This window comes from Protopterus annectens, chromosome 4.part0 (assembly GCF_019279795.1).
Source record: "Protopterus annectens isolate FY-2018-M chromosome 4.part0, PAN1.0, whole genome shotgun sequence".
Classification (NCBI taxonomy): Eukaryota; Metazoa; Chordata; order Ceratodontiformes; family Protopteridae; genus Protopterus; species Protopterus annectens.
In genome coordinates, this window is record NC_056733.1 from 213,013,070 (window position 1) to 213,039,869 (window position 26,800).

Consider the following 26,800-nt stretch of genomic DNA (forward strand, 5'->3'; position numbering starts at 1 on the left):
ATAGTTATTTTTATACCCCAAGTAGACAGCAAATTTTGGAGCTGTGATGGTGAAGAAAGATGTAATTGGGAACTATTTTCTAGGGGTGTAATCTGTTGGCAGACTTTAAACATTCCCTGCAGACTACTCTGGAAATGACTCTTCTGAGCTATGTACAGAATTGAAATTGTCTAGACATAATAAGGCCTTGCTGAATCTAATTATGGTGGCTGCCAAGAAAGAAATTACTAGAAAATGGAAACCAAAGTCTAAGCCAACTGTACTAGAAGCAGTGAATTCAGTAAGAGAGAGAAAACAACTGGAACTGGGATCTTTAGAAAAGGGTAAGAGCAAATTACATAGGAAAAAATGGGAATTGTGGAAACAATACATACAGGGGAGGAATGAGGTTTAAAAGAAGGTAGGACTTGAATGAGCTAAGTAATGTCTGACTGACAATTATTGGGTAGAAGTGATGTATAATGTTTGCAACTAGGGTTACATCAGTATGGTTTGTGATGTAAAATGCTTGCAACTAAGATCGTGTCAAATATGGTTTGTTTTTATTTACATAAATATATGATTGCCTATGTTATAAATAATAATTTAAATATGCTTCTTGTTAAAAAAAAAAAAAAAAAAAAAGAAAGAGGAAGAAAAAGTAACAGGTTGTGAATTTGGGTACGATCACCAACAGGTTTAGGAAAGAAAGATCTAGAAGTAGCTTCTAAGCATTTTCTTTTTTTGCACTAGGGACATCTTTAAATAAAAACCTGGGAAGGAAGAAGCAGTTCTATCACTCCTTGGAACAGCACGTGATGAAGAACAGGTGGAAACAAAACATTCTCATCTGGAAGATAATGAATGACCCCCTGCAAAGAACAATTTCCTCCCACTGCCATATGTAACTCTAACAAATGATTTTCAGAACCCACTTTCTGAAACAATCTGTTGCCACAGAGAAAAATGGAAATTTAAATTTCTAGAAGAAAAAAAGGGGCCAGGGTGGGAGTGGGTCACAACTTCTCTTGAACAGTCGGAGACTTGTTGGACTGTCTTTGATTTTAGGAGGTTTCAGACTTCTTTTTGGAACCCCCTTGCCATTTCTTCCTAAACCTCTGCTTACCTGAATTCTGTTGAGACCGTTTATTCTGTCTTTTTGCCAAACTGAATGAGGAGAAAGAAAATCCCTTGGACAATTTGGAAAAGGAGGACTGAAAAATCTTATAGATTAGGTGTGTGTGTGTGTGTGTGTGTGTGTGTGTGTGTGTGTGTGTGTGTGTGTGTGTGTGTGTGTGTGTGTGCGTGTGTGTTTGTGCGTGTGTATGAAAGAAGAAGAGACTGTGTGTGTATGAGAAAGAGTGAGATCGATCGAGGTGTTATTTTACACTAGCTAAGCAGCCCTTTTGCTGCTTAGCGAGTATAAAATAAGTCAAGGAAACAGAAAAAAGTGTGTGTGTGTGTGTGTGTGTGTGTGTGTGTGTGTGTGTGTGTGTGTGTGTGTGTGTGCGTGTCTGTGTTTTTCTGTCTGCCTGCGTGAGTGAATGCATGCATGAAAGTAGAAAAGTAGAAGAGACTGTGTGTGTGAGAGAGAGACTAATCTTCTGTGAGTGAATGCGTGCATGAAGGCAAAAGAGACTGTGTGTGTGTGTGTGTGTGTGTGTGTGTGTGTGTGTGTGTGTGTGTGTGTGGGGGGGGGGGTATCTGTCTACATGTGTGAGTGAATGAGTTCATGAAAGCAAAAGAGACTGAGTGTGTGCTAGTGTGTGTGTGTGTGTGTCTGTGTGAGAGATTGAGAGAGAATGAGAATGATCTAGTGTGAGTGAATGCGTACATACATACAAAAGAGACTCTGTGTGTGTGTTTCTGTCTGCGTGTGTTAAGTGAATGCATGCATGAAAGCAGCAGAGACTGTGTGTGTGTGTGTGTGTGTGTGTGTGTGTGTGTGTGTGTGTGTGTGTGTGTGTGTGTGTGTGTGTGAGAGAGTGACAGAGAGACAGAGTGAAGAGTGAGAGTGATCCCTGGCAGCAGCAATGAGGTTGGCATACCTCTCGACCATACCACTCAACCTCTTACTCAATAAATCTGGAGAGAGCCACAAACAATAGGGACAGATTTTAAATATTGATTTTATAAACAAAAAAGGGGCCAGGGTGGGAGTGGGTCACAACTTCTCTTGAACAGTCGGAGACTTGTTGGACTGTCTTTGATTTTAGGAGGTTTCAGACTTCTTTTTGGAACCCCCTTGCCATTTCTTCCTAAACCTCTGCTTACCTGAATTCTGTTGAGACCGTTTATTCTGTCTTTTTGCCAAACTGAATGAGGAGAAAGAAAATCCCTTGGACAATTTGGAAAAGGAGGACTGAAAAATCTTATAGATTAGGTGTGTGTGTGTGTGTGTGTGTGTGTGTGTGTGTGTGTGTGTGTGTGTGTGTGCATGTGTGTGTGTGCGTGTGTGTGTGTGCGTGTGTGTGCGTGTGTGTGTGTGTTTGTGCGTGTGTATGAAAGAAGAAGAGACTGTGTGTATGAGAAAGAGTGAGATCGATCGAGGTGTTATTTTACACTAGCTAAGCAGCCCTTTTGCTGCTTAGCGAGTATAAAATAAGTCAAGGAAACAGAAAAAAGTGTGTGTGTGTGTGTGTGTGTGTGTGTGTGTGTGTGTGTGTGTGTGTGTGAGTATGTGCGTGTCTGTGTTTTTCTGTCTGCCTGCGTGAGTGAATGCATGCATGAAAGTAGAAAAGTAGAAGAGACTGTGTGTGTGAGAGAGAGACTAATCTTCTGTGAGTGAATGCGTGCATGAAGGCAAAAGAGACTGTGTGTGTGTGTGTGTGTGTGTGTGTGTGTATGTGTGTTTGGGGGTATCTGTCTACATGTGTGAGTGAATGAGTTCATGAAAACAAAAGAGACTGAGTGTGTGCTAGTGTGTGTGTGTGTGTCTGTGTGTCTGTGTGAGAGATTGAGAGAGAATGAGAATGATCTAGTGTGAGTGAATGCGTACATACATACAAAAGAGACTGTGTGTGTGTGTTTCTGTCTGCGTGTGTTAAGTGAATGCATGCATGAAAGCAGCAGAGACTGTGTGTGTGTGTGTGTGTGTGTGTGTGTGTGTGTGGGTGTGTGAGAGTGACAGAGAGACAGAGTGAAGAGTGAGAGTGATCCCTGGCAGCAGCAATGAGGTTAGCATACCTCTCGACCATACCACTCAACCTCTTACTCAATAAATCTGGAGAGAGCCACAAACAATAGGGACAGATTTTAAATATTGATTTTATAAACATAGAATGTCAATAAGGTTGCCATTAGGTTTACATACCTCTTGACCACAGTAGATTAGTGTTATGCTGTTAAGCAGAATGTACACTTTTTTTTTTTGGTAATTATTGCCAATTGTCTTTTTATTGCACCCAGGAGTTTTTCTTCCTGGGTCTCAGCTGAAAATAGACTTAGTCCAGTCAGGCCTCCACGGTAAACAAACGTCAAATAAATAAATAAGTATTATGCACTTTATTATGCACGTGATGGCCGGTCCATGGAAAACTGTCTTACATAAAACCGGTCCTTCATGGAAAGAAAGGTTGGAGACCGCTACACTAAAGCAGACACAACAGGAGGAATGCTTATAGTTTCTGGAAATTCCTTGTGTAACAACTCATAGTATTTTCTGAGACTGAGAAACCTCAGTGTTCTCCCACTGAAAACACTCTTACATTCTAGCAAGTCTTAAGAGAACTAGAAACTCCCACAGAGACAACCAGAAACTAAGCTCTCCTCAAAGTCTAAATCAGAAATCTGACGACAAAACCCTGAATCCATCCTTGCATCTTCTTTCAGATTCAGAATCTTGAAGCTCTTCAGGAAAAGAGAAATCTCTCTTTCTTTCCCAAAACCTATTTACAGGAAAGATCAATAGCCTGAATTAAACCCGGAGCCAGACCCAGTAAACTACTCTTATCCACAGGAATTTGAAAAGTAGTAGATACATGCTTGGTTTTCTATTTCTTTTTGACAGGAAAAATGGGGCCAACCATGCTGCTAATGGCAGCAGCTGCTTCCCCAGGGATGGGCACAACAGGGAAACCTTCCCTGTTCCCTCTCTCAGAACTTAAGAGAGTGGCTCTCCCTTGCCCACTGAGAGGACTCCAGAGGAGGTGGCTATCCCCTGGTCCACAGTCACTGTAGATGCTACACCAAAGGGATCGAAGGTAAAAGATGAGATACAACAATGGCCACAGTTGAGTCACCCACCTGCAATGGAGGCAAATTGCTAGCCTGCTGTTGTGGCAAAGCCTGTTTGCTTAACTTTTTTATTTTTGTGGCTGGAAGAACTAGCTATGGGACCACTAGTCTGCTCCATGGTCAATCCAAAAATGGTGTCTCTTTCCCAGGAAAGACAAGTACCAAATGCCAGTAAAACTACCAGTCCACAAATGTTACTTTTTTGACAGAACAAAAGACAGTAAAAAAACTAAAACACTCTGTCAATCCCACAGTGGAAAAATAAACAATTTCTCCTCAGAAAATATGTTTACTCTACTTTTTAAACTGACAGAAAAAAACAGCACTCCGTTTATAAGTACATTATAGTCTGGAGACAGTCTGTTAAACACAACACTCCTAGCTTTAAAATAACTTTCCAGAAGAAGAAATTAATAAAACATCAATAAAATTAAGAAAACTGAAGTTTTTTTTCCCCAAAGGGAACTTATCTAGAGGAAATCACAAGCTGACTGTTGATCCTAAAAAGCCTCAGAGAAGCATACATTTCAGCAGCAGTAAAGCTCTGAAGGGCTTCAAACCCAAACTTGTTTTTAGTTAGCTTAGCTGCTTGACAGTTTGGGTGCATGGAAAGTGCCCTGAAGCTTTGTAAGCTGGCTGGCTGTTATACCCCTAGCAGGATACAACTCACGTAGCTAAGGCTACTTCATCTGTGATTAATATGATGAACATTAGCTGGCTGCCTGTCTGGAGCCAGGATCCACAATATGCATGCACTCAAGTCATTGCACTCTAGGTACCAATACAATTCTATCATAGTCCATCTGGGTGAAAATGACCTGAGATGTACCTCATTGGACTATATGAAAAGAGATACAATGGATCTCTTGGAATATGTGTCACACACATGTATTAGCCTTGCAATAAACAGTATTCTACCTTCTCCAAAGATGATGCCACAGTACAAACAAAATGACTGGTTTTAATAATTGGCTTAGTTTCTGGTGTCACTCAAGGGGGACCCAACATCTGTCAGCATGGGAGGACATGGTTAACAAACCACATTGCTTTTCCTAGGATGGGCTGTGTCTTTCTTCCTTAGGCTTTTGAATATTGGCTAAAACTTTAATCCACCCCCTTAGAGCATTTTTTAGGAAATGCCAAAAAGACAAAACTACCAACACAGAGGAAAAAGTCTCCAAGCAACCTTAAGGTGCTACTGCTCAATGCTAGGAATCTAAACACAATACTCCAATCCTGAAGTCCTCCACACACTTGAGGATGTAGACATCTGTGACATGAATGAGACAATGTTTAAAGCCATAGAAAGTACTCTGGCAGTGAAAGGCTACAGTGCCTTCCACACATTTAGACCAACAAGAGCACAGACTGGGGCCAAAGGTGGAGGTATAAAGCTATAGGTCACTACGTATACCCCTAGAGTCTCATGACACTTACCTAAACTTACTAGAGTCGCTCGCTATCCAATCAAACACCCTATTTATGGGTGACTAACTACTGTACAGACAGGAAAATTTACACTGCCTCAGACTCACAGGCACAATCCTTCCTGGACTTTTTTTTAACACAAACACCCTGGAACAGACAGTGCCTACTCCAACTATACGATCAAACATCCTGAATCTGGTACTCATCATTGTGGGAGAGTGTTTCACCTGATCCCCTTTTTCACCCCCTTTTCACATTCTCATTAGTAAGGATGGAAAATAAAACTGTCTCCTTTGTCAAAATTCAAGGTTCCCCCCTAGGTCCAAAACCACAGCTACATATACAGAATTATTGAGCGCTACTATACAAATATGTGAATGGCTGCATAGAGGCTTCAATACCTACCAAAAGTAAACCCAGTGCAAGCACTAAAACAAACCCCACTAGTGGAATCCGTACCTAAACAGGGTACAAAATAAATATATAGTAATAATAATAAAAAAAAAAACCTCATGGCCAAAATCATGAAGAACAACTTCCTTAAAAACAAGCACTCTGTTGTACAACTAAATGAGAAACTAACAAGTCAAATCCAACAAGGTGAACTATGAGGTGAGGATAGTTTTGCAGGCTAAAGACAATCACAAGGCTTTCTTCAGTTGTGTCCAGAACTTTACAGGTAGCACACAGCAGAGTGCTGAACTGGTGGTAAATGGTATCACCTTCACCAGTCAGAGTGACACAGCAAATCAAATGGCTGATAAATTCAGCTCAAACCTCACCCCCACTCCCCCACCTATTAGCAATGACCAGGTGCTGGCAGCACTTGCTAAAGCCAAGAACACCTCCTCTATGGGGCTCAACACATCCCTGGTTGCCTCCTGAACAGACTAAAACACTACCTAACCACTTGAGGCAGTCTGCAACTATAGCCTTGAGGCAGTCTGCAACTATAGCCTCGAAACAGGCTATGTTCCAAGTGAATGGAAGACTGCAATGGTTACCCCCCTCCACAAGGGTAGACCATCAACCTAGGAACTACAGACCCATCAATCTAATGAGCCTAACATGCAAAGTCATGGAATGAATTATCATGGAAATGATAAACAGGGACATTGGCTACCTACAAAATTTAAACCCATCCCAATTTGGCTTTAAGGGAAGGCTTATGCCTACTTAACCTGGTAGACTTCTTTGAGAAGGTTACCAAGATAACAGATAAGGGTAAAACAATGTATACTGCGTATCTTGATCTGGCCAAGACATTTGATAAAATACCCAACTCAGGCACTGTTGAAAAGCTCTCTGAGCTAGGTATAAATCCCTACATAACTTGCTAGATAGACAGGACCCTAGACGTCAGGAGTGATGAGACCACCTTCCACTATGATAGCTCACCAGCAGAATAACCCACATCTCTGTGCTGGGCCTGCTTCTGTTTGGCATCTACATCTCAGAAGTAAAGGCTAACGTTAAAAGCCTCTGGCTTAGCTTTACAGATGACTGTAAATTGGAAGCTGTTACAGATCCCCCCAAGACACCAACATCTTGCCAGAGAGTTTAACACAAGCAAATGATTGGTAGACAAAGCCATAGCCTAAAACTCAATGGTAAAAAATGCATTATATTGCCCACTGGGAAACTGTCAACCTAAGTTAATTGCTTCATCGATAAAAAGTTGTCGCAACAGTAAGGGATCTGCAAATATATGTAGACAGTAATCTAGCCTCTGACCAACATGATAGCAAAATAATCATTCTAAGTTGCCCAATTTATATGTAAGGGTATGGCATCCAGGTCCAAGCAATTTACAGTACCAATCTACTCAGCCCTTACTAGCGATATCATTGAGTACAATGCCCCCTATGGCATGCACCTTTCAACAGTTGGACTGCCCACAAAGGTTTCTCACTAGAATTTAAGGCATGAATATCCTGTTCTACACTGATCGTCTAAGGGCTCTGTCTCTGCATTCAGTCTCCTACATGCTGCTGAGAGGGGATCTTTGCCTGGATTACAGAGCTTCCTCAGACCCAGCCCTGATGGATCAGTTTTATATGCGCAAAACAAACACCACCAGTAATTACAGTCATGTACACTTATCATAAATGTAGATGTTTGAGTGTATTCACTGTTGCAGTCTTGACTTGTGGGATTTCATGCTGTGGAAGCCCTTGGTCAGCCTGACTACCAGAGTAAAAATCTCCTTCCTCCCAAGGGTGGTGGAAATCCTACCCTGATGTCAGTACACATGGGTATAAAGGGGGCCAGCCACTGCCATGACATCAGTTTTTTTCTTGCCCCTTAGAAGGTAAAAGCCCCTAGGATGAAGCATAAGCAAGGGAAAAATGTAGAAAAGGGGCCTGCAGGGTGACCACCCAGGGGGTTCTTTGGTTGCCGAAGAGAACAGAAGCAGACTATTACTATAGGCAAAAAGGGGGAAGAAGGGAGGGAAAGAAGACTGCAACAGTGAATACACTTGAACAGCTACATTTATGGTAAGTGTACACAACTGTACTATGTTCTTTTCATTTCACTGTTGCAGTCCTGACTTGTGGGATAATCCCCAAAGTTGAGATGATGGTGGAAGGACAATTATGGGAAAGAGAGGATACCCTACAAGATGGCAGTGGCAAATCCCGCTCTAGACTTGGAGAAGGTAGATAAGTTATAGTGTTTGGTGAAGGTTTGCAAAGATGACCAGGTAGCAGCTTCCAAAATGTCTTTGGGTAGGAACTTCTTTCAGGAAGACAGCAGAGGTAGAAGTGGCCCTAGCAGAGTGAGTCTTACAGTTTCAGGAGACTTTTTGCCAATGAGGCTGTAACAAAAGGAAATACAGTGAGAGATCCACTTGGAGATAGTCTGCTTGGAGACTGGTTTCCCTTCTGAGCCAATGGCAAAGGACACAAAGACGATTTCCTGTAAGATTTAGTTATGCCAAGATAATAACAAAGCTGTCTGTATAAATCCAAGGAGTGAAGGATTCCCTTGGGCCTTCTTCTCTGATTTTCAGGAAGACTCTTCGAAGAAGAAGCAGAGGAGGAAATGCATAAAGGAACAAGTGGCTCTAAAGGAAGGAGAAAGCATCTGTCCTCCAGGCTGTGGATAGTTTGCTCCTGGAACAGAATCTTTTCAGCTGAGCATTTTCTTTGGTGGCAAAGAGGGCTATATGTGGGGATCCCATTTGTGGAGACTATGCTGAGAAATGTTTCCTGATGCAAATGTTACTCGAGGGGATCCATCAGGTGGCTGCCGAGATGATCTGCGACAGTATTTTGAGTCCCTATGAGGTACTGTGCCATGCAGTGCAACCCCAGTGAGTGAGCTGTCTCCCACACCTGCATCTTTAGTCAACAAAGACGGTAAGAGTGGGTGCCTCCCTGTTTATGTAGCACATTACCTTGGGGTTGTCTGTTTTGAGAAGCAGGACCCCTGGTTTTCACAGTAGGTCCTTTTGAACTGCCATCAGTTCTTTCCAGTTTATGTGCTCATGTCTGAACTGAGCTTCCCATCTGCCTGGGACTGAAGGTGTTGGAAATGAGCTCCCCAGGCTGCCTCTGAAGCATCTCTGGTTAAAGTTTGGCCACGAAGGATGAACCTAAAGGAGAGACCCAGGTTCTGGGCACATGCCTGTGTCCACCATGCAAATTCCTCTTTGAGGCAAGGGATCAGTGGAATTTCTGTCGCCAGAGATTGTGAGTGCTGGAACCACAGATTCTTGAGGTACCACTGGAGCTTCCTAATATGTTGTCTGGCCAGAGGGATCATGAGGATACAAGATACCATGTATCCCAATGCTCTGAGGAATTCCCTGGCTGAGATGCGCTGTCTCTGCATAATGTGTTGGAAGTACTGAGTCAGGATGGAGACCTTTTCTGGAAGGAAGGCCTTTTGAAGGGAGGAATCCAGAAGAGCTCCCAGGAAAGCTATCATGGTGGAAGTGGCTGTGCTGAATTTGCGAAGATTTATGGTGAACCCCAAAGAGGTGAGGAGGGTCTGAGTGAAGACCAGATCCTTGAGGAGCTTTGACTGCCTCACTGCTTGAATGAGGCAGTCATCCAAGGTAGGGGTAAATTTGGATTCCTCTTGTTCTGCAGAAGGCAATCCCAGGGGCTAACCAATTTGTGAAGACTCTGGGAGCAGTATACAAACCAAAGGGCAGTGCAGAGAATTGAAAGTGAGTGGTACCTGCCCTGAAGCAAAGAAAGCTTCCACAAGATTTCTCTACAGGAATTTGTAAGTAAGCATATTTTAGATCTAAGGTGACCATTAAGGTCTGAGGGGTTATCATGGGAAATTTTTGAAGAGTCAACATTTTGAACTTTGGTACCAGCAGGGACTGATTGAGGGTGGACAGGTCTAGGATAGGGCACCAAGATCCTTCCTTCTGGGAACCAGGAATAACCTGGAGTAAAATACTTTCCCTGTTTGATGATCTGGTACTGGTTCCACTGAGCCCTGTGAACACAGGCTGTGAATCTGAGAAAGGGCCTCTGTTGTTTGATTTTGTTGAACATCTAGGTAACATGAGTATCTTAATAACTCTTTGAAAGTGAGCTTGTAACAATCCGAGATAACCCTCAGAACGCATTTGTCTAAACTAATGAGGGACAAGTTTTCTTTGAACAGGGATAGCTTTCCTCCTAGCTTTTCTGGGGAGGTAGGTTTGGAGGGAAGGGGAAAGAAAGAGTCATTGCTACTCTCTGCCAGAACCCTGTGGCCTAGAAATCCCCTGGCTGGGGGTTCCTGAGGACCACTGCCTGAGCCTTTGCAATTGCTGCTGCCTTTAAGGCCTTTCCCTGCGAGGTTTTCTCTGGCCACCTTTTGATTGAGAAAGGACTAGTATTTGGTGGGAAAATTCCTGCTAAACCTGGGAGGCTGAACTTGGAGGAAGTACTTTACAGCTTGCATAGATTTTGCTTTATCTTCCATCTTTTCAGTACAGCCTCAGCCTTTGACCCAAAAAGGAAGTCCTTATCCAGGGGTGCATCTAGAAGTGTGGATTTGACATAGTCTGGTAGAGTCTGTTCAATAAGCCAAGCATGCCTTCTAATGACAGAACCAGATGCAGCTGTTTGGCATAGAGGCCTCCATATCATCATAGCCACAGCGTGAAGACTATCTAGCCACCTGGGAGCTGGAATGGCAAAGGTCCAACAATTCCTTAGAAATGTTCCTGTACTCCAGGAAGGAAATCTTTTGTTTCATTTCATCTAAAATACTTTGCTGTTATTTTATCATATGAAACTGGCAGTTAAGGGCCCTCATGGCTAGGGTGGCAGAAGTGTACACTTTTTTTACAAAACCTATCAAGGGTCCTGATTTCCTCAGTAGATAAAGGGTTCTTAGAAGAGCTGACCTTTGCTCCCTTGGAACCTGGAGTGACAACCTCTGGGTCAGCAGAGGGATTTCTGAAAAGGTATTTATTCAGGCCTAGACAGGTAACACACAAAGTATGAAAGTCTCAGTGTGGGATTTACTTACCACAGCAGAGATAATTTTTAACCTTATCTGACATGAGTTAAATCAAGAAAAAGGGTTCCCCAACAGGGTACTTAGCTTTACAAGACTTCTCTCTGGTGCGGGTTGACCAACGCACTGAAACACTGCTTCAGGCTCTGACAGCAAGAAAGACTGATGTCATGGCGGTGGTTGGCTCCCTTTATACTCAAATGTATTGAAGTCAGGGTAGAACATCTACCAGCCTTGGGAGGAGGGAGACTGTTACTATGGTAGTTGGGCTGGTCAAGGGATTCCAGAGCAGGAAAGCTCACAAGTCAGGACTGCATCAGTGAAACATGAAGAACATCACTAGACTCAGGGATCTGAACTTCACTTGAGACAAACAGAATGTGCTGGAGAGACAGATGCATTTCCCAAAGGATCCCCATACTATGGAATAGATTCTCCATCCATATAAACAGAGTTCATCCCTGACCCTATTAAAATGAAACCTTGCCAACTAGGTAGAAAATCAAACTTTCTCTTGGTCTGGACCCCATGTCCCTTATGGACAAAGTCCTACAACAAAGAAAGAAGTATTACTCTAACAACCCTTCTCCCTTACAAAACCCTTAGTTGCCTCTCTACTAACATGCTTCCTGTACAGACTCCCATGATACTTAAGATCCAAGGGAGTTTGGGGTACATGACTAGGCTATTAAGGGCCCTAGTGATTGTTAGCCTAGTAACGAGCTATGAACCTATGAAATGGGGAAGCTCAAGAAACAAGGATAAAAACAGGATTTTGGATACAGATCCTTAAGGAGAATAACAACAATCATACAGAATATTGTGTTTATGAGATGGTAGAATATATTATAAAAACTAAACCAACATGCAAATGGAGACAGGAGATTTTACCAATAAAAATGGCTGCAAGTAGGGAACTAGAAAACAGGGGAAAAAAGTCTGGAATTCACTGGAGAAAATTAGCAAAGGAACCAAGGTACTGAGAGCAAATAACTAGGGAAGATAAAGTAACAGAGTGGAATAAGGCCAGAAGTTTGGACCACAGGTTAGAGGCTGCCTTCTCTACCAGGGAAAGGTAAAGTATAGGCAAAGGGAAAGGGAAGTGCATATGAAAGACCAGTTCTTTTGGCATTTTTAGTTGAGTCTAGAACAGAAGGTGCTGTTAGAAAAGGGATAATTGGGGCATATAAAACATTGTGCCACAACTGTAAGATTCAATCAAAAGAGGTTAGAAAACATTGGGAAGGAAGTCTGGAAAGGCAATTTTCAAAGGAAGAGTGGGAGGACATTTGTATTGCTGTCAAGTAAGGAACAAAGTTCAGAAGGGTCAAGATTTTTGCATGGAAGTGTTTGCATATATATTTTTGTACCTCAGCAGACTTCAGAGAATGTTTCCTCATATAAATGGCAAAAAATGCTGAATGTGTGAAGGAAAAGAGACAGGTAATGGGAAACTATTTGGTGTAGGTAACGTGCTGGCAGATTTTAATAAACTCCCTACAGAGTTTTTTTTATCAGAAATGTTGGATGAGTAACTGGTTGTAACTAAGGAAATGCTTCTTTCAAGCTGGGATATAGGATCTGAGTTGCCTAGACATAGTAAGGCCTTAACAAGTTTAAATGGAAGGAGGACCCTTAGAAATGGAAGACGCAAAATACATAGAATGAAATGGAATTTGTCGAAGCACTATATATAGAATAATGTTCAGTAGGAGTGAAATTTAAAGGAAGATAGGAATTGATAAATGTATGCAATGTTGAAGTGAATGAAAATGGTTAAAACAAAAAATTATGAATATGCAGGAATATAATTGAAATGTTATTATGGTTTGTTTTCTACTACTGTAAGTACACCTATGTCACCTTTTAAAAATGTCATATTTAATAAAGATGTTTAAAAAAAGCAGCACACCAAAAGTAATCACAGTTTTCCCATATCAACTTGTTTCTTGCACTGCATCCTGGTCTGCTTTAAGATATGGCACAGCCTATGAGAACAGAAAAATAAGGTGTGCAGTTGGCTCACTTTTAAGAGACTTGATTATTTCCCCATTGTTGTGTCTTTTTGGATGATATTCTTTTGTTCTGTGACTGCTAGATGCTTGGCTCAGGCATAAAACTATTATAACAATCAACCTTAATGCTGAAAAGGAAGTAGGCATGGGGATGTCATAAAGTCCTTTTCTATTCTTACTTGTGATGTGGGTGGTATTTAATAATACTGTTGGTAGATGACTTGAAACAGTATAAGAGAAAAGGTGATTGAGAGGGAAGAGGGAAGTTGCTCGAGCAGGGAAAAACAGCTTTATTAGCAGATGGAGATTATGAACATACAACTGGAAAGGAAGAGGCAATAGGGGAACACTGACAAAGAGAGGAGGAAAAAATGCAGGTAATCTGAAGAATAAAGAAATGATAAGGAAGGTTGTTATCAGACCAGGAGACTGAAGAGGTTGGGGTTGGAGGGGGAAGCTGGGATATATTGCAATGCTATTAGTTTTAAGAGTTGAGGTTTACTGTTCATATTTCATTGCATTTATTTTTTTTAAGTAAACTAGGAAGGGTAGATGAGATTGGCTTTCTGTGGGGTTACTGATGAATGTGATGTTTCTTTTATGATTAGTAAGACAGTACAGTTAGTAGACTCAGCACTGGATCTTTAGTTAATTGATTTCTTACTATTCATGGGAAATACATTTGATACTTGAGGATTATAGTCTATAATTTTAAAGGATTGACAAGGAGTTAATATGTTAACTAAGTTAAATGAACTGAAGAGTAGATTACTTTTGTAAGCACTGGCTGCCTCAAGGTATAGTTTTTTAGAATGTACAAGTAGTACTTTTAGGATGTAAAAGTAGCCCAGTGTATAACTGAAACAATCATTAGGATTGCAAGATGACTAGAGTTACATGGAATAATAAAGTTTTTTTAAAGAAAAAAAGAGACGAGAGGAGCGAAGGAAACCTTTTACCATATCAGTTATCTCTGACAGGACTTTCTTTGACGGGTTACTGGTTGGTGTTTATGATCTCCACCATCCAAAATCTGGCATAGTTTTACAAGATCGGGGATGTCTGCTCATTCTGACTCAAAGCATTCTAGCTTTCATTTATGTCATGTGCTGGCTCCATAAATACACTCAATTCCACAGCCCACCAGTTTTCCTCTAGCTACTAACAAGCACCACACTGCAAATAAAAAAAAAAGTGAATGTTTCACTGTTAGCAATATACAAGAATTACTTGACTGAATTGCACAGAACTCTGTCAGATGAGGTAGAATGTAGGAGCCATTTACCCACAGAAGGATGGAGGGAAGGTATTCCTGACCCATTAAGTAGAGTCTTTTTACAGATCAACTAATAAACTAAGATTGTACCTGTTATATCCAGCATCAATGGCTGTCCTTGATGGGCTCTTGGTTGAGCTGAATCCCATATAGTACCCACCAGGTGGAAGCAGCCAGAAAAAAGTTCAAGGACCAAATTTAAAATGGTGAATCCCAAAGTACAGGCATATCAAAAGTGGCCTTACTTCTGAAGTCAAAGTCAAGAAAGTAATCTTAGTAAAGTGTATAATGAAGACCGAGTGGATGTTGTCTGAATGTCTACAATGGTAGCATCTCCGGACCAAGCACTGAAGGCAGCATTTATCAGTAGGAGGGTTGCCACTGGATGACAAAAGATAATTCAGAGGGCAACCCACTGTGAAAATATCTGTTTGGCAACCATTACCAATGTCCTACCTGCAGCAAAGGTGATAAACAGCTAGTCTGTCTTCTGAAAGACATGCACTTATTTCAGTTATTAACACCTGAGCTGATGGCTGGCAACCAGGTTGAGAACGGTTCTCTGCCCTGGTTTCTACCATAAATATAAAAAGATGGAGGGAAAAACTCAAGGCATCTTCAGAAGGAAAACACTAGTTAGTCTTATGGGTCACCAAATCAACATGAAAGACCAAATATGATTTTCCACACAAGAGGGCTTGCAAATTCATGACTTGTATCATCTGCAGACCAAGCCCAAGACAGTCAGCATGTCACAACTCCCATTCTTATGGGTCACCAAATCAACATGAAAGACCAAATATGATTTTCCACACAAGAGGGCTTGCAAATTCATGACTTGTATCATCTGCAGACCAAGCCCAAGACAGTCAGCATGTCACAACTCCCATCAAAAATACTCCCAACAGGCTCATCTCAGTAAGATGCATCATTAACGACCATCTCCTTACTCCTATGCAGAATGTGGTTTTCACATTCAGTGCCTTTCCTAAGAGGGGCTCCTCTTTGAAAAACAAAATCCTCAAACAACCTAAGATCCTAGCTTCCCAGCATGCAGCTGCCATACTATTTAAAGTCTAGCTACTGGTCACCCATTTTCTGCAACTTGAAGTCTGATCAGTCAACTCTGACTCTTGTTCTTGGCTCATAGTAGTACCTTGTTCTTCAGCTGTAGATTTTTTTCATTTGCGGTATTCAATTCTCTTACAAGCTTTGCCTGCTGCATGCCAGCTTCCTGAAAAAAAAATGAAAAGAATTAATAAAGGAATGAATACAATAAAAAGCCTGGCTTCAGTGCACTAGTCTTACATGGACAGTAATATGAGTTTTAGACAGATGGGATAGTGATGAAACCTTCAATCAGCACTTGCAGTGTGTGTGTGTGTGTGTGTGTGTGTGTGTGTGTGTGTGTGTGTGTGTGTGTGTGTGTGTGTGAGCGTGAGCATTGGGAAACTACTTCTTGGAACAATTCTGAAGTCTGCAGTGTGTTCACTGACAATTCTGTTAAATTTTCCATCTTAAAGGACACAAAGTATGTGCCAAACACATTACCTAAATGCTGTGTTCACATGTCATTTATCACCAACATACTTGTTTTGGGCACAGAATAGCTTGGTATGCTGTACTATGGGACCAGGACATAGTTACTGAGCATGCAGTGTATGTGCATGGTTACAGATTACACACAACTGGAAAGAGTAAGACAAGCTTTTCTATGGATGACATGACAGGCAGGCAATTCAAGGGAATGTTAAAATCATCGATGTCTCCCAAATAAGCAATAAAATCTAGAAGATTTAGAATTTTTGCTTGGAAATGTTTACATAGATATTTTTATACCCCAAGTAGACTCTAGATAAATCTTCCTCAGGTAGACAGCAAATGTTAGCGGTGTGATGGGGAAGAAAGAGGCAATTGGAAACATATTTTCTGGGAGTAAGGTGAGTTGGCAGATTTTAAGGATTCCCTACGAGATGAACGGTCAGAGATGTTGCGTGAGCAGATTGGAGTGACGATGGCAATGATTTTTCTGTGCTATGATACAGAATTGGAACTGCCTAGACATGGTAAGGCCTTGCTGTGTCTAACTATAGTGGCTGCTAAAAAAGCAGTTACTAGAAAATGGAAATCAAAATCTAATCCAACTATACTAGAAATAGTGAATATAGTAACAGAGATAAAACAAATGGAACTGAGATCTTTAGAAAAGGGTAAGAGCAAACTACATAGGAAAATGGGAACTGTGGGAACAATACATACAGGGCAGGAATGAGGTTTAAAAGAAAGCAGGACTAATAGAGCCCTAGAAAAGTCCAGAGATGCTACCCTAACAGCAATGGACAAAAGGCGAGAAGCTTTCAAGATAAAACTTTGAACTTGCACCTTTGAATGCAAAAGTTGTTGGTTTTCAAGGTAACTTTCTGTTTAAAAAATCAGTATGGAGAATTCTCCCTCATTTTAGGTTCTGGAAAGAAGAAAGAAAGAAAGATGGATAGCTTGGCTTAAGTTAAACTAAGATATCACTTCAGACATAATGAAGAATTAGTTCTTAAAGAAACCCTATCTTTGTGGAAAATCAGATAAGGTTGACCAACGTGAGAACTTGTAACTCAGATACTTTTCTTGCAGAGGGCAGAGGAATTGGTAAGACCATTTTCCATGTTACTAACCTCAAGTCAGCTTGATAATCTGGTTCAAATGGAGCAAAAGTTAGTTTTTCTAACACAAAATTAAGATTCCGTGGAGGAGCCACCTGTTTCCTATGAGATGTCTTATAGAGCATCCCTTTCAAAAACATTTTCACATGAGGTTGCACTGGATGAGGGGAATCCACAGGCAAACATGCTGAAATGGCTGACAAATGAACCTTGATTAGGGAGTAATGCAGGCTATAGAAAAATAAATCACACAAATACTGTATAACCAGAGAAATACTAGCCCTGAATGGGTGATGAGTCTTTTCTGGGCACCAACTAGAAAACCTTTTTCCATTTCATAATATATGATTTTGTAGCAGCATGCGTTCTTGTCTTGCTGTTTGGGGTTGGGATGTATCGAACACCCCTGGCCTTATGTGAATAAATCCAGTCTGTAAGGAAGCTTGTGGTGATTACCTCTGACCATTTCCAAAAGAAGGGAGAACCACTGTTGCTTGGGCAGAAGACAGTCACCACAATGGTCTTTGGGGGGTTCTTCTGAATGTTCAGAATTGCCATGGACACTTTCAGAAAGGGTGGAAAAGAAAATGCATCTGTCTTCCAGGCCTTCTTAGGTTCATAGGTTCATAGGATGGTACTGAGCTATCTGCCCGAAGGCATATATTAGCCCAGCCACGTTGTGCTTTATTCACCGCCCCTTTAGTAGTTCCCTAGACTCTTGTACTAGCAGCTAGTACCCTTGGCCCCTATCTAGTAGTGCTGTTGGTGTGATCCCCGGTGTGAACTTTCTGTTACCCATCCACTCATCAAGGTTCCTCTTGAACAGTGATAGTGAGGGGCTCTGTCTTATGTAGATCGGGACCCTGTTCCACAGTAAGGGAAGTCTCTGTGAAGGGAATCTATCCCTCCAGCATGTTCTATTCATTGTTGTGTTGAGGTTTATATCCCTAGAGGGTGTAGCTCGAGTAGATTTGGTTTTGCTAAAATGGAGCATATTCAACAATTCTGGGTTGGACATGGCTCTGTACGTTAGACAGAGATCGCCTCTGAGAAAGCGGTATGCAACAGAGAACAGTCTTAGCTTTTTCAATCGTGCTGCATAGGGCAACTGTTTGAGGCCAGTAATTATCTTGGTTAGGTACCTCTGTGGTCTCTCCAGCTGCTGGAGATGTCGAGCCAGGTACATTCCAATTGGTGCATTGTACTCAATAATGGGTCTGATGAGGGAAGAGTAGAGGGGCACCATTACATCATTAGATCTTGATGCAAACCCTTTCATGATCAGATGGGTCACATAGAAGGATTTTCTAACCACTTTGGCAACGTGGTTATCAAAGGAAAGCTGGCTATCTACTTGGGTCCCTAGATCCCTTATTTCTTCTTCAGATTTCAGAGGATTACCTCCTATGTTGTAGTTTGCGGGTACTCTGTTTTTTCCAAAGGGGATTACTACGCATTTTTTTGCATTTAGCTTGAGACCATGGCTTAAATGGAGTCCTGGAACAGAATTTTGCCAACTGATTGTTGTGAGTGGAGGCAAATGGATTCCACACAGTTGGATCAATTCCTGAAGATCCCCTGATTCAGCTGCAATTCTTGAGGATCTGCCCTGGCATTGCTGAACTTGTCTGCCACACAATTTTCCTCAGAGTATGCAAAATACCTGTAGAGTTATATTGTCCTGAAAAGCTACATTCCAGGCTACTATGGCTAGCTTGTATAGAGGGCAATATCTGGTTCCATCTTGCTTATTTATGCACCACATTACCGTGGTGTTGCCTGTAAACACTTGAAGAAGTCCCCAGGACCACAGCTGGTTGAGAAAACTGGCAGCTTTTAAAAGAGCTGATGTCTTTTTTATTTTTGTGTGTTTTAATCTGCCTTTTTTGTTCCAAAGACCCTGCACTTTTATCACCATAGACACTGCTTCCCAAGCAAAGTCTGCCTATAAGAAATATTGTGTCTCTATCATAAAATCTGCCTTTTCACAAATGCCCCAATTGCAATCTGAAATCTCAGGAGACTTCAGGTACCATTGGATTTTTCTTGTGTGGAGTCTTGCAAGGGGGTGTCGTGAATTTCACAGAAGGCATGAAATCCCAAATCCTTAGGAATTCCCTTACTGAGATGGTAGTCTGAGTGGAAAAAAATCAGGAATATGCCTAAATACAGACCTGTAGTGTCTTGTGAAAATAAAGATCTTAAAACTGGGGTCTCCAAGAGCTACCCCAGGAAACAATCTTGTGAGAATGGATTCAGGCAAAACCTCTGTAAGGTCTCTTGGAATCCCATCCTATGAAGAAGACTCCTTACCCATCAGGGAGATTCCTGACACTTTGAAAAAGACTCTGAAAAGATAAGAAAGTCATCTAAATAAGGAAAAACATGAATATCTTGCAATCTGCGGTATGCGTTCACAAGAGCCAGACACTTTATGAATACCCCTGGAGCAGAAGATAGACCAAAGGGTAATGCAGAGAACCGATAATGTGATTCTCAGAAAGAAAACCTTAAGAAATGTCTGAAATACAGACTTACTGCAATGTGATGATGTGCATCTTTTAAATCTCAGGTCACTAAAAAATTCAAATAGGGAACAAGGGGTAACGAGTTGTGATGAGACAGCGTTTTGAACTTGGGTACTATCACGAACAGATTCAGAAAGGAAAGCTCCAGAAATGGTCTACACAGATCTTCTTTCATTGGCACTAGGAATACACTAGAATAAAAGCCTACCTCTAACTGACGCAGAGGGACAGCTTCTATCACCCATTGATAATGAATATGCTGAATGACAGGACAGAAAAGAAAAGTCTGGTCTAGAGGGTAAGGAGGAATCCCCTGAAAAGGAGGCAGATGCTTCCACTGCCATCTGTAACCTTGATGGATTACTCTCAGAACCCATCTGCAGTCAAAGAAATGGAGTTTCCGACTTTCTGGGAGGATTAAAGAATTGACAGGGTGGGAGGGGGTTGGAACTCCTTCATGCAGTCATTCAGACTCAGAAGACTGTCCTTTGCTCTGGGGGTTCCTGATTTCTTCTTAGTCCTCCCTGACTTTGCTTTTTTTAAATTTTTGCTTACCAGTAGCTTGTTGGGACTGTTTATTTTGCTTTTTAAAGAAAGTTGTTGCAAGAGCACGGAATCCCTTGGTAAACTTGAAGAAAGTGGACTGAACTATCTGAAAGATCCCTTGAACCAGCTTTCCTCTCTCATCACACTTCTTAATGACCTCTGTAGCACAAGATCCAAAAACTAGGTCTCTATCCAAGGGAGAATTAAAAATTTCATTTTTGACAACCTGACGGAAGGTTTTGACAATGTAACCAGGCATCATACTCATCATCATTAGAGGACAGAGTACATAGGAAAAAAAGTGAGAATGTCTGCTCTACCAGATAAACTGGAAGGAACTGACTGTATTAGGTTTATGAAAGCACAAATAAGCAACGGGTCTGGTATTCCACAGCAGGAGTTGTTAACTGAAAGGGCTCATCATGTGTATGCTCCAAACCTGGCCATGAGAAAGTAGCCAAGATCTCTAATAGCAAAGATGCAATCCTACCAGCAGAAAGAGTTGTGTGGCAAAAGGACAAAATACTACAAGTTAGAGACAGTAGTGTGTGGAAAATTATTACTCACTGTACACCAGGCAGAAGAGGAATACATTTATTCCAGCAATCAGTAAATGTCTACGGACAAGTGTGAGATTTAAGCTGCTATATCCAGCGATCTCCAGAATATTTTTCATGGAGGATCAAAGTCATTGTTTGATGTAGAACATGCTAAGTAGGAAATACAAAAGTCTGTCCAACAAAAAGTGAGCTATCAATCAGAAGGGGACTATCCTTCTTATTCCTCTGATAATAGTGCTCATAGAGAGACTTTGCAAGTGAAACATTTTTCAATGTTCCAAAGGAAAATGCTTGAGAGACAGAGAAAAGTGCAGGAGTTGACTAGATGAACCAGGAGTACATTGGATATTAAGAAGATATTGGAGTTGGAAGATGGAGAGCAACCGGAAGAAAACCAGCAACTCAGAAATTAATCAATAAATGTGGGATTACAAAGCATTAACCACATTTATGAAATATAGCTGAACATGAAAAACTGGAACTATCAGACTTTTTTTGACTTTGTTAAATTCTTTCAGGATTCCAAAGCATATGCACTACTTCATGTCATTAATTTTTGGAAGAACATTAAAGAGACAGGAACAGGAAGGAATAAAGTAACTGTAAGTAAAACAATTTTGTTCTTAACAGTATTTCTATAAAACATGACAAACTGCATGTTATATAGTAAAACATTTTCAGTTATTTTTTGTGCGCTATACTAAAGTAAACAGGTGCCTTTCTTACTTCTTTCTTTTTTATTGCTTAGTTGTAAGAAATGAGGGCACTGCATTGTAAAAAGAGAAGAAAATCTGGACAAAAGCATGTTTAAAGTAACAGGCTGTAATCTTGGGTTGTTGAGGTGAGAAATGGGTTATAAAAATATACAGACTGTGATGCAAGTAAATTGATACTTTTTCTTACTTTTGCATAGGGAATGACTGTATTAAGGCCCTTGGTTTGATGTAACAAGTTTTAAATGGTAACAAGTAAACAAAAGAGCACTGAATGCAATGAAAAGTTTTCCCTTTAGTAAATAAATGTTAGTGCAATATGAGAAGCTTGCAGCTGAAGGCAACCGTGTATCTGGTTCTCATGTTTCCATGGAGACAAGCTGATAAGAGGACAATAAAAACAAAATATTTTTTTAATCAGTGTCTAAAAGAGAATGTTTTCTAAAACCACTCGCGTTATTTTCTAAATCTGGGTGAGGAATAAAAATAACACAAAAACAGAAAGCACTTGGTGTTAATACAAACATAGGCTGTACCATGTGTACCTTAGCATGGATAACCTTAATTACAGGTCAGTTAAAGCCTGTGAGTGTAGCCATTAATCTGGGACAGTTGCTCCTATCAGGAGGGTTAAACTTCATTATTTGAAGAAGTATATAATTTGTGTGTGTACGTATTAAGTTAATACATTATGGGGTGTTCTGGGTGTGTGCTGGTTTTTTGTTTGAGGGTTTTCATTAAAACAAAAAAAGTCTTGTAAGATGTCACATAGGTTCAAATGGATATGACAAGAAACAACTGTATAAATGATCCACCTGCCAGACATGAGTGTATGCATGTAATACAAAAGCTGAAACTAAAAAAAAGATGTTATACATAAAACTGTGGGAATAATGACATCTTATCATAATGGCAGCACCTTCCATAGTATCTCTGAACATAAATGGTCTCACAAGTATATACAAAAAAGAAAGAGTAGTGAACTACCTTAAGAAATGCAGAGTGCAAATAGCTATTTGGGAAAAACTGAGCATGTGAATTTGATAAAGAAAGGATTTCAGGATGGTTCTTTAGTGGAATATCTTGGATAAAGGAAGGGGAAGTACTTCCATTAATTGCTAGAAAAGCTCCAATAGTGATAGACGACAAAAAAGGAGATAATAATGGTAGATCTGTAATAGTGAAGGGATACTGGCAAGGGATGAGGGGTATGCGGGGATGTATTTATATTCCACATAAAACTGCTACATTGGAGCGTAAGAAAATTCTTGGACAAATAATCAGCTTAAAGCAGGGAATATTACTTACAAATGGGGACTGGAATTTGAACTGCAACAGTGAGGATGCATCTGGGGGTCTAGAAGTGAAACTATAACAAGAGAGGGTAGATTCTTGAAGACATTTATCAAAATATTTGGTATGGAAGATGTGAATTTAGTAGTAGGGGATCAAAGAGAATTTAGATACTACTCCCTAAAGTACAAAAAAAATGGGCTAAGGCTATATCAAAACCACACTTCACATGAACATGTGCATTTAATTGAAAGTTTTGATATGCATCCAATAACTATTTCAGACCATGTGCCAATAATAACCAAAATAAAAGTGCAGGGTAATGAATTAAAACAAGACACTGGTGCTTCCCACCAATCTGTTAAACAGAGACGAATTTAAGGAATGAGTAGTGGAAATTATTTGTGAGCTATTAGGCAAGATAGAAATTTCATCAGAAGATATATCAAGAGAGGGGGATAAAATGTAAGTGGAGTTTAAAAACAGAATAGAAATAAAAGAAAAAGATAAGGTTAAGAAGTAAAAAGAATTATTTAGAGGGACTGACAAAGTTTAAACTATAGAATAGAGAATAGGGGGAATCTCACAGATGATGAACAGGTGCAACTGCAGAGTGCTAAAGAGAAAATAATGAACTACCTGAATAATATGCATGAGTTTAGAAAGACTTCTGTTAAGTAACTATTTTTGATAACTCCAGCACACTAAAGCTTTTAGCACAACAGCTTAGGAAACAGAAAGTAGAAGGGGCTGTTGTCAATCTTTGGGAGCCTTTAACAAGGAAACTAACAAGAGATCCTGTACAGGTATAAGAAATATTTCAGAAATTTTATGAAAATCTGTAGGAAGCAGAGAAATGTATAAAGCACGAAAAAATACAAATGGAAATATTCACAGAAGAATTATATATGCCTAGATTAGAGGCAGATGAGGCTCAATTATTAACAATTAGGAGAGCAGGAGATAAGATAAAAATGGTGATGTGTAACCAATCTACAGGAAAGTCTTCAGGCATAGATGGTATTCATTTGGAAGTTTGGAAGCTAGGAGGGAAGAAAGTAATAAAGATCTTGAAGGTTTTTGTGCCACAGCATTTTAAAATGAGGAGAAGCACCAACATTCTGAAAGAAAGCTATGGTGGCTGTAATACCTAAAGATGGAAAAGACCCATCAGATTGAGCTTCATAGAGGTCCATTTTGATTCTAAATCATTTTTATAAAATGTGTATGTCTGTAATTGCTAAAAGAATGTCAAAGGTATTGCCAAAATTGATAGATACAGATCAATGTGGTTTTGTGGAGGGAAGGCAAACATCTGACAACTTTAATAGAAGAATGATGATCCAGATGGAAGCAGAATGTAAGAAAATACCACTGTTGTTGGTGGGTCTTAATGCAGAGGAAAGATTCAACAGAGTATGCTGGGATTTTATGAGTATGGCAATGGAAGCATTTGCATTCATTGACGCAATAATATGGTTGTTTATAAGGATATATGAGGGAGCAGAGGCAAAAATTAGTGTGTGTATGTGTGTGTGTGTGTGTGTGTGTGTGTGTGTGTGTGTGTGTGTGTGTGTGTGTGTGTGTATCTCTAAGTTCTGTTTGAACCGAAGAAATAGGCAGGGTTGTCCTGTTTACCCTTTGTTATTTCCATTATATTTAGAATCATTGGCAAACAAAATATGGGACTCAGAAATTCAAGGATATAATTGGTATGGTAATCAAGAAAAAATGGCCTTATTTGCAGATATTATTTTGTACCTGACAAAACCAGAAAAGGACATTCCAGTGTTTTTTTTTTTTTGTTAAGGGACATTCCAGTGTTGTGGAACATTCTGTGACAGTACCAAGTCTTTTTGGGGTACAAAATTAATGCAGCTAAAACAAAGGCAATGTAAACAATGCACCCACACATGAATTGGTTCAGCAGTACCCACATTTATGGGAACATGATACAATGAATTTCTTGGGAGCATTGGTTAACAGGGATTCTGTTATGGGAACTAAGGATATGTAGTAAGAGACTAACCAAAGTATAATATAAAAACTGAGAAACTGAAAGCTCTGTGTTATGGATATGGATAACAAGATACAAGCAGTGAAAATGTTGTAGCCCCTTTAGTTCTATAAACAGGTAAGATGTATTTTTATCAACCACAGGAGAAGTTGTGGATAGCAATTAAGTGTTGAAAAATTTTATTGGGGGGGGGCACATCTCAAGTGGGGTAAGTTGATCCTTCTGATAGAGCAAGGTGGTTTGGGATTGCCTAATTTCAAGGAATATTTCAGAGCTACACAGTTAAGGTTCCTATACATAGCACAAGCAGAAAGCTATAATTCAAAGAGGAATGGAAAGATGAAACGGAGGGAAGCTCAAGAAATAAGGAGAGACTGCAATTTTAGTTATACATCCTTATGGAGAATAACAATAGCCACACAGAATATTATACTCAAAGTAGCAGAAAGGATTCTGAGACTTTGCCAACAAGGGAGTGGAAAAAGGAGATTTCTTCCAAAAGGAATGACTGTGATTAGGGGTACACAGAATAGGAAAGAGGGAGCTAGAATTTACTAGAGAAAACTGGCAATGGAACCAAGGTATTGGGAGCAAATATTTAGACAGGGAAAGGTAACAGTATGGGAACAGGCCAAGAATATATTTGGACTGCAGATTGGAGACTGCCTTCCCAGTCAAGGATTGATATCAAGTGTATAGGCCTAGAGAAAGGAATAGCTGGATCATAAGTGGAAGAGTTTTTAGTAGAATCTAGAACAGAAGCTGCTGTTTAAAAAGGGATAATTAGTAGAGCATATAAATATTGCATGATGACTATATGACAGGGGAGGACATAAAGGATTGGGAAAAGAGATTGAATAAGCAATTTACAAAGAAACAATGGGGGGATATATGTGTGTCTCCAAATTATGCAACAAAGTCTAGAAGATTTAGGATTTTGCTTAGAAGTGTTTGCATACGAATTTTTATACCCCACACAGACTACAAAGCATTTTTCCTCGGGTAGATTGCAAATATTGGAGGTGTGATGGGGAAGAAAGAGGTAAATGGGAACATGTTTTTTGGGAGTGTAATGATTTGGCAGACTTTAAAAATTCCCTGCAGACTACTTTGTCAGAAATACTGGGTGAGCAAATTGGTGTAACAAAGGAGATGATTTTTTGAGCTGTGATACAGAATTTGAATTGCCTAGACATAGTAAGGCCTTGCTGAGTTTAATTCTGGTGGCTGCCAAAAAATCCAAATACTAGTAAAGGAAATCAAAGTCAAAACCAATTGTATTAGAAGTAGTAATTACAGTAACAGAAATAAAATAAATGGAAGTGGGATCTTTAGAAGAAAGGTAGGAGCAAATTACATAGAAAAAAATTGGAATTATGGGAACAATACATGCAAGATACGTTTTGGAGGAGAAGGAATGAAGTTTAAGGGAAGGTATGAATTGAATGAGCTATACAATGTTCAGTTGACAATGGCTATATGGAAGATTATACTTGATGTATAATGTTTGCAACTGAAAATATGTCATTTTATTCATTTACATAAATGTTATGATTGCCTATGTCATAAATAATAATTCAATAAAGATTTTTTTTTTAGATTCTACTAATATTTGTGGGACTTTGAACTACCACAAGACTGCCCAAACTAGCTTTATTGGGACCTTGTCATATGCTTTCACCAAGTCTAGGAATGCCCAATTAGACTCTTTTCATATCAAGTATCTATCTCACTGAAAAGTCAGGTCAGTTGTGCTGAATCCTGATCTGAATCTGAACTGCTCTTCCCTATGTTACATTCTACTACTCTGCATATTTTATTTTCAATCACCCCCTCCAGAACTTTCATGCAGTGTGATCAGAGTTTGATACCTCTACACCGCCCACACTTGTGAATGTTCCCTTTGCTCTTGAACACTGGCACTAGTACACTTATTCTCCAGTCATCTAGGATACACCTCTCTCTCCATACTGCTATGAATACCCTCAGCAGCCATTTCTCCTCTTTCTCACCAAACATCTTTATCTTATCTGCCATGACCTCATCTGAGTCTGCTGCTTTCCCTGACTTTATTTCCTTA

General features: G+C 40.1%; 1 protein-coding gene across 3 annotated transcripts in view; it reads right to left on the reverse strand.

Annotated features, from left to right (window-relative positions):
- The window catches only part of LRRC45 (leucine rich repeat containing 45), a 1,637,099-nt gene that overhangs the window by 680,212 nt on the left and 930,087 nt on the right, over nt 1–26,800 (reverse strand). For all 3 annotated transcript variants that reach the window (XM_044068217.1, XM_044068216.1, XM_044068218.1), the window contains one exon: nt 15,563–15,640. In XM_044068217.1, coding sequence (XP_043924152.1) covers nt 15,563–15,640 — 78 coding nt within the window. The remainder of the gene's footprint in view (nt 1–15,562; nt 15,641–26,800) is intronic.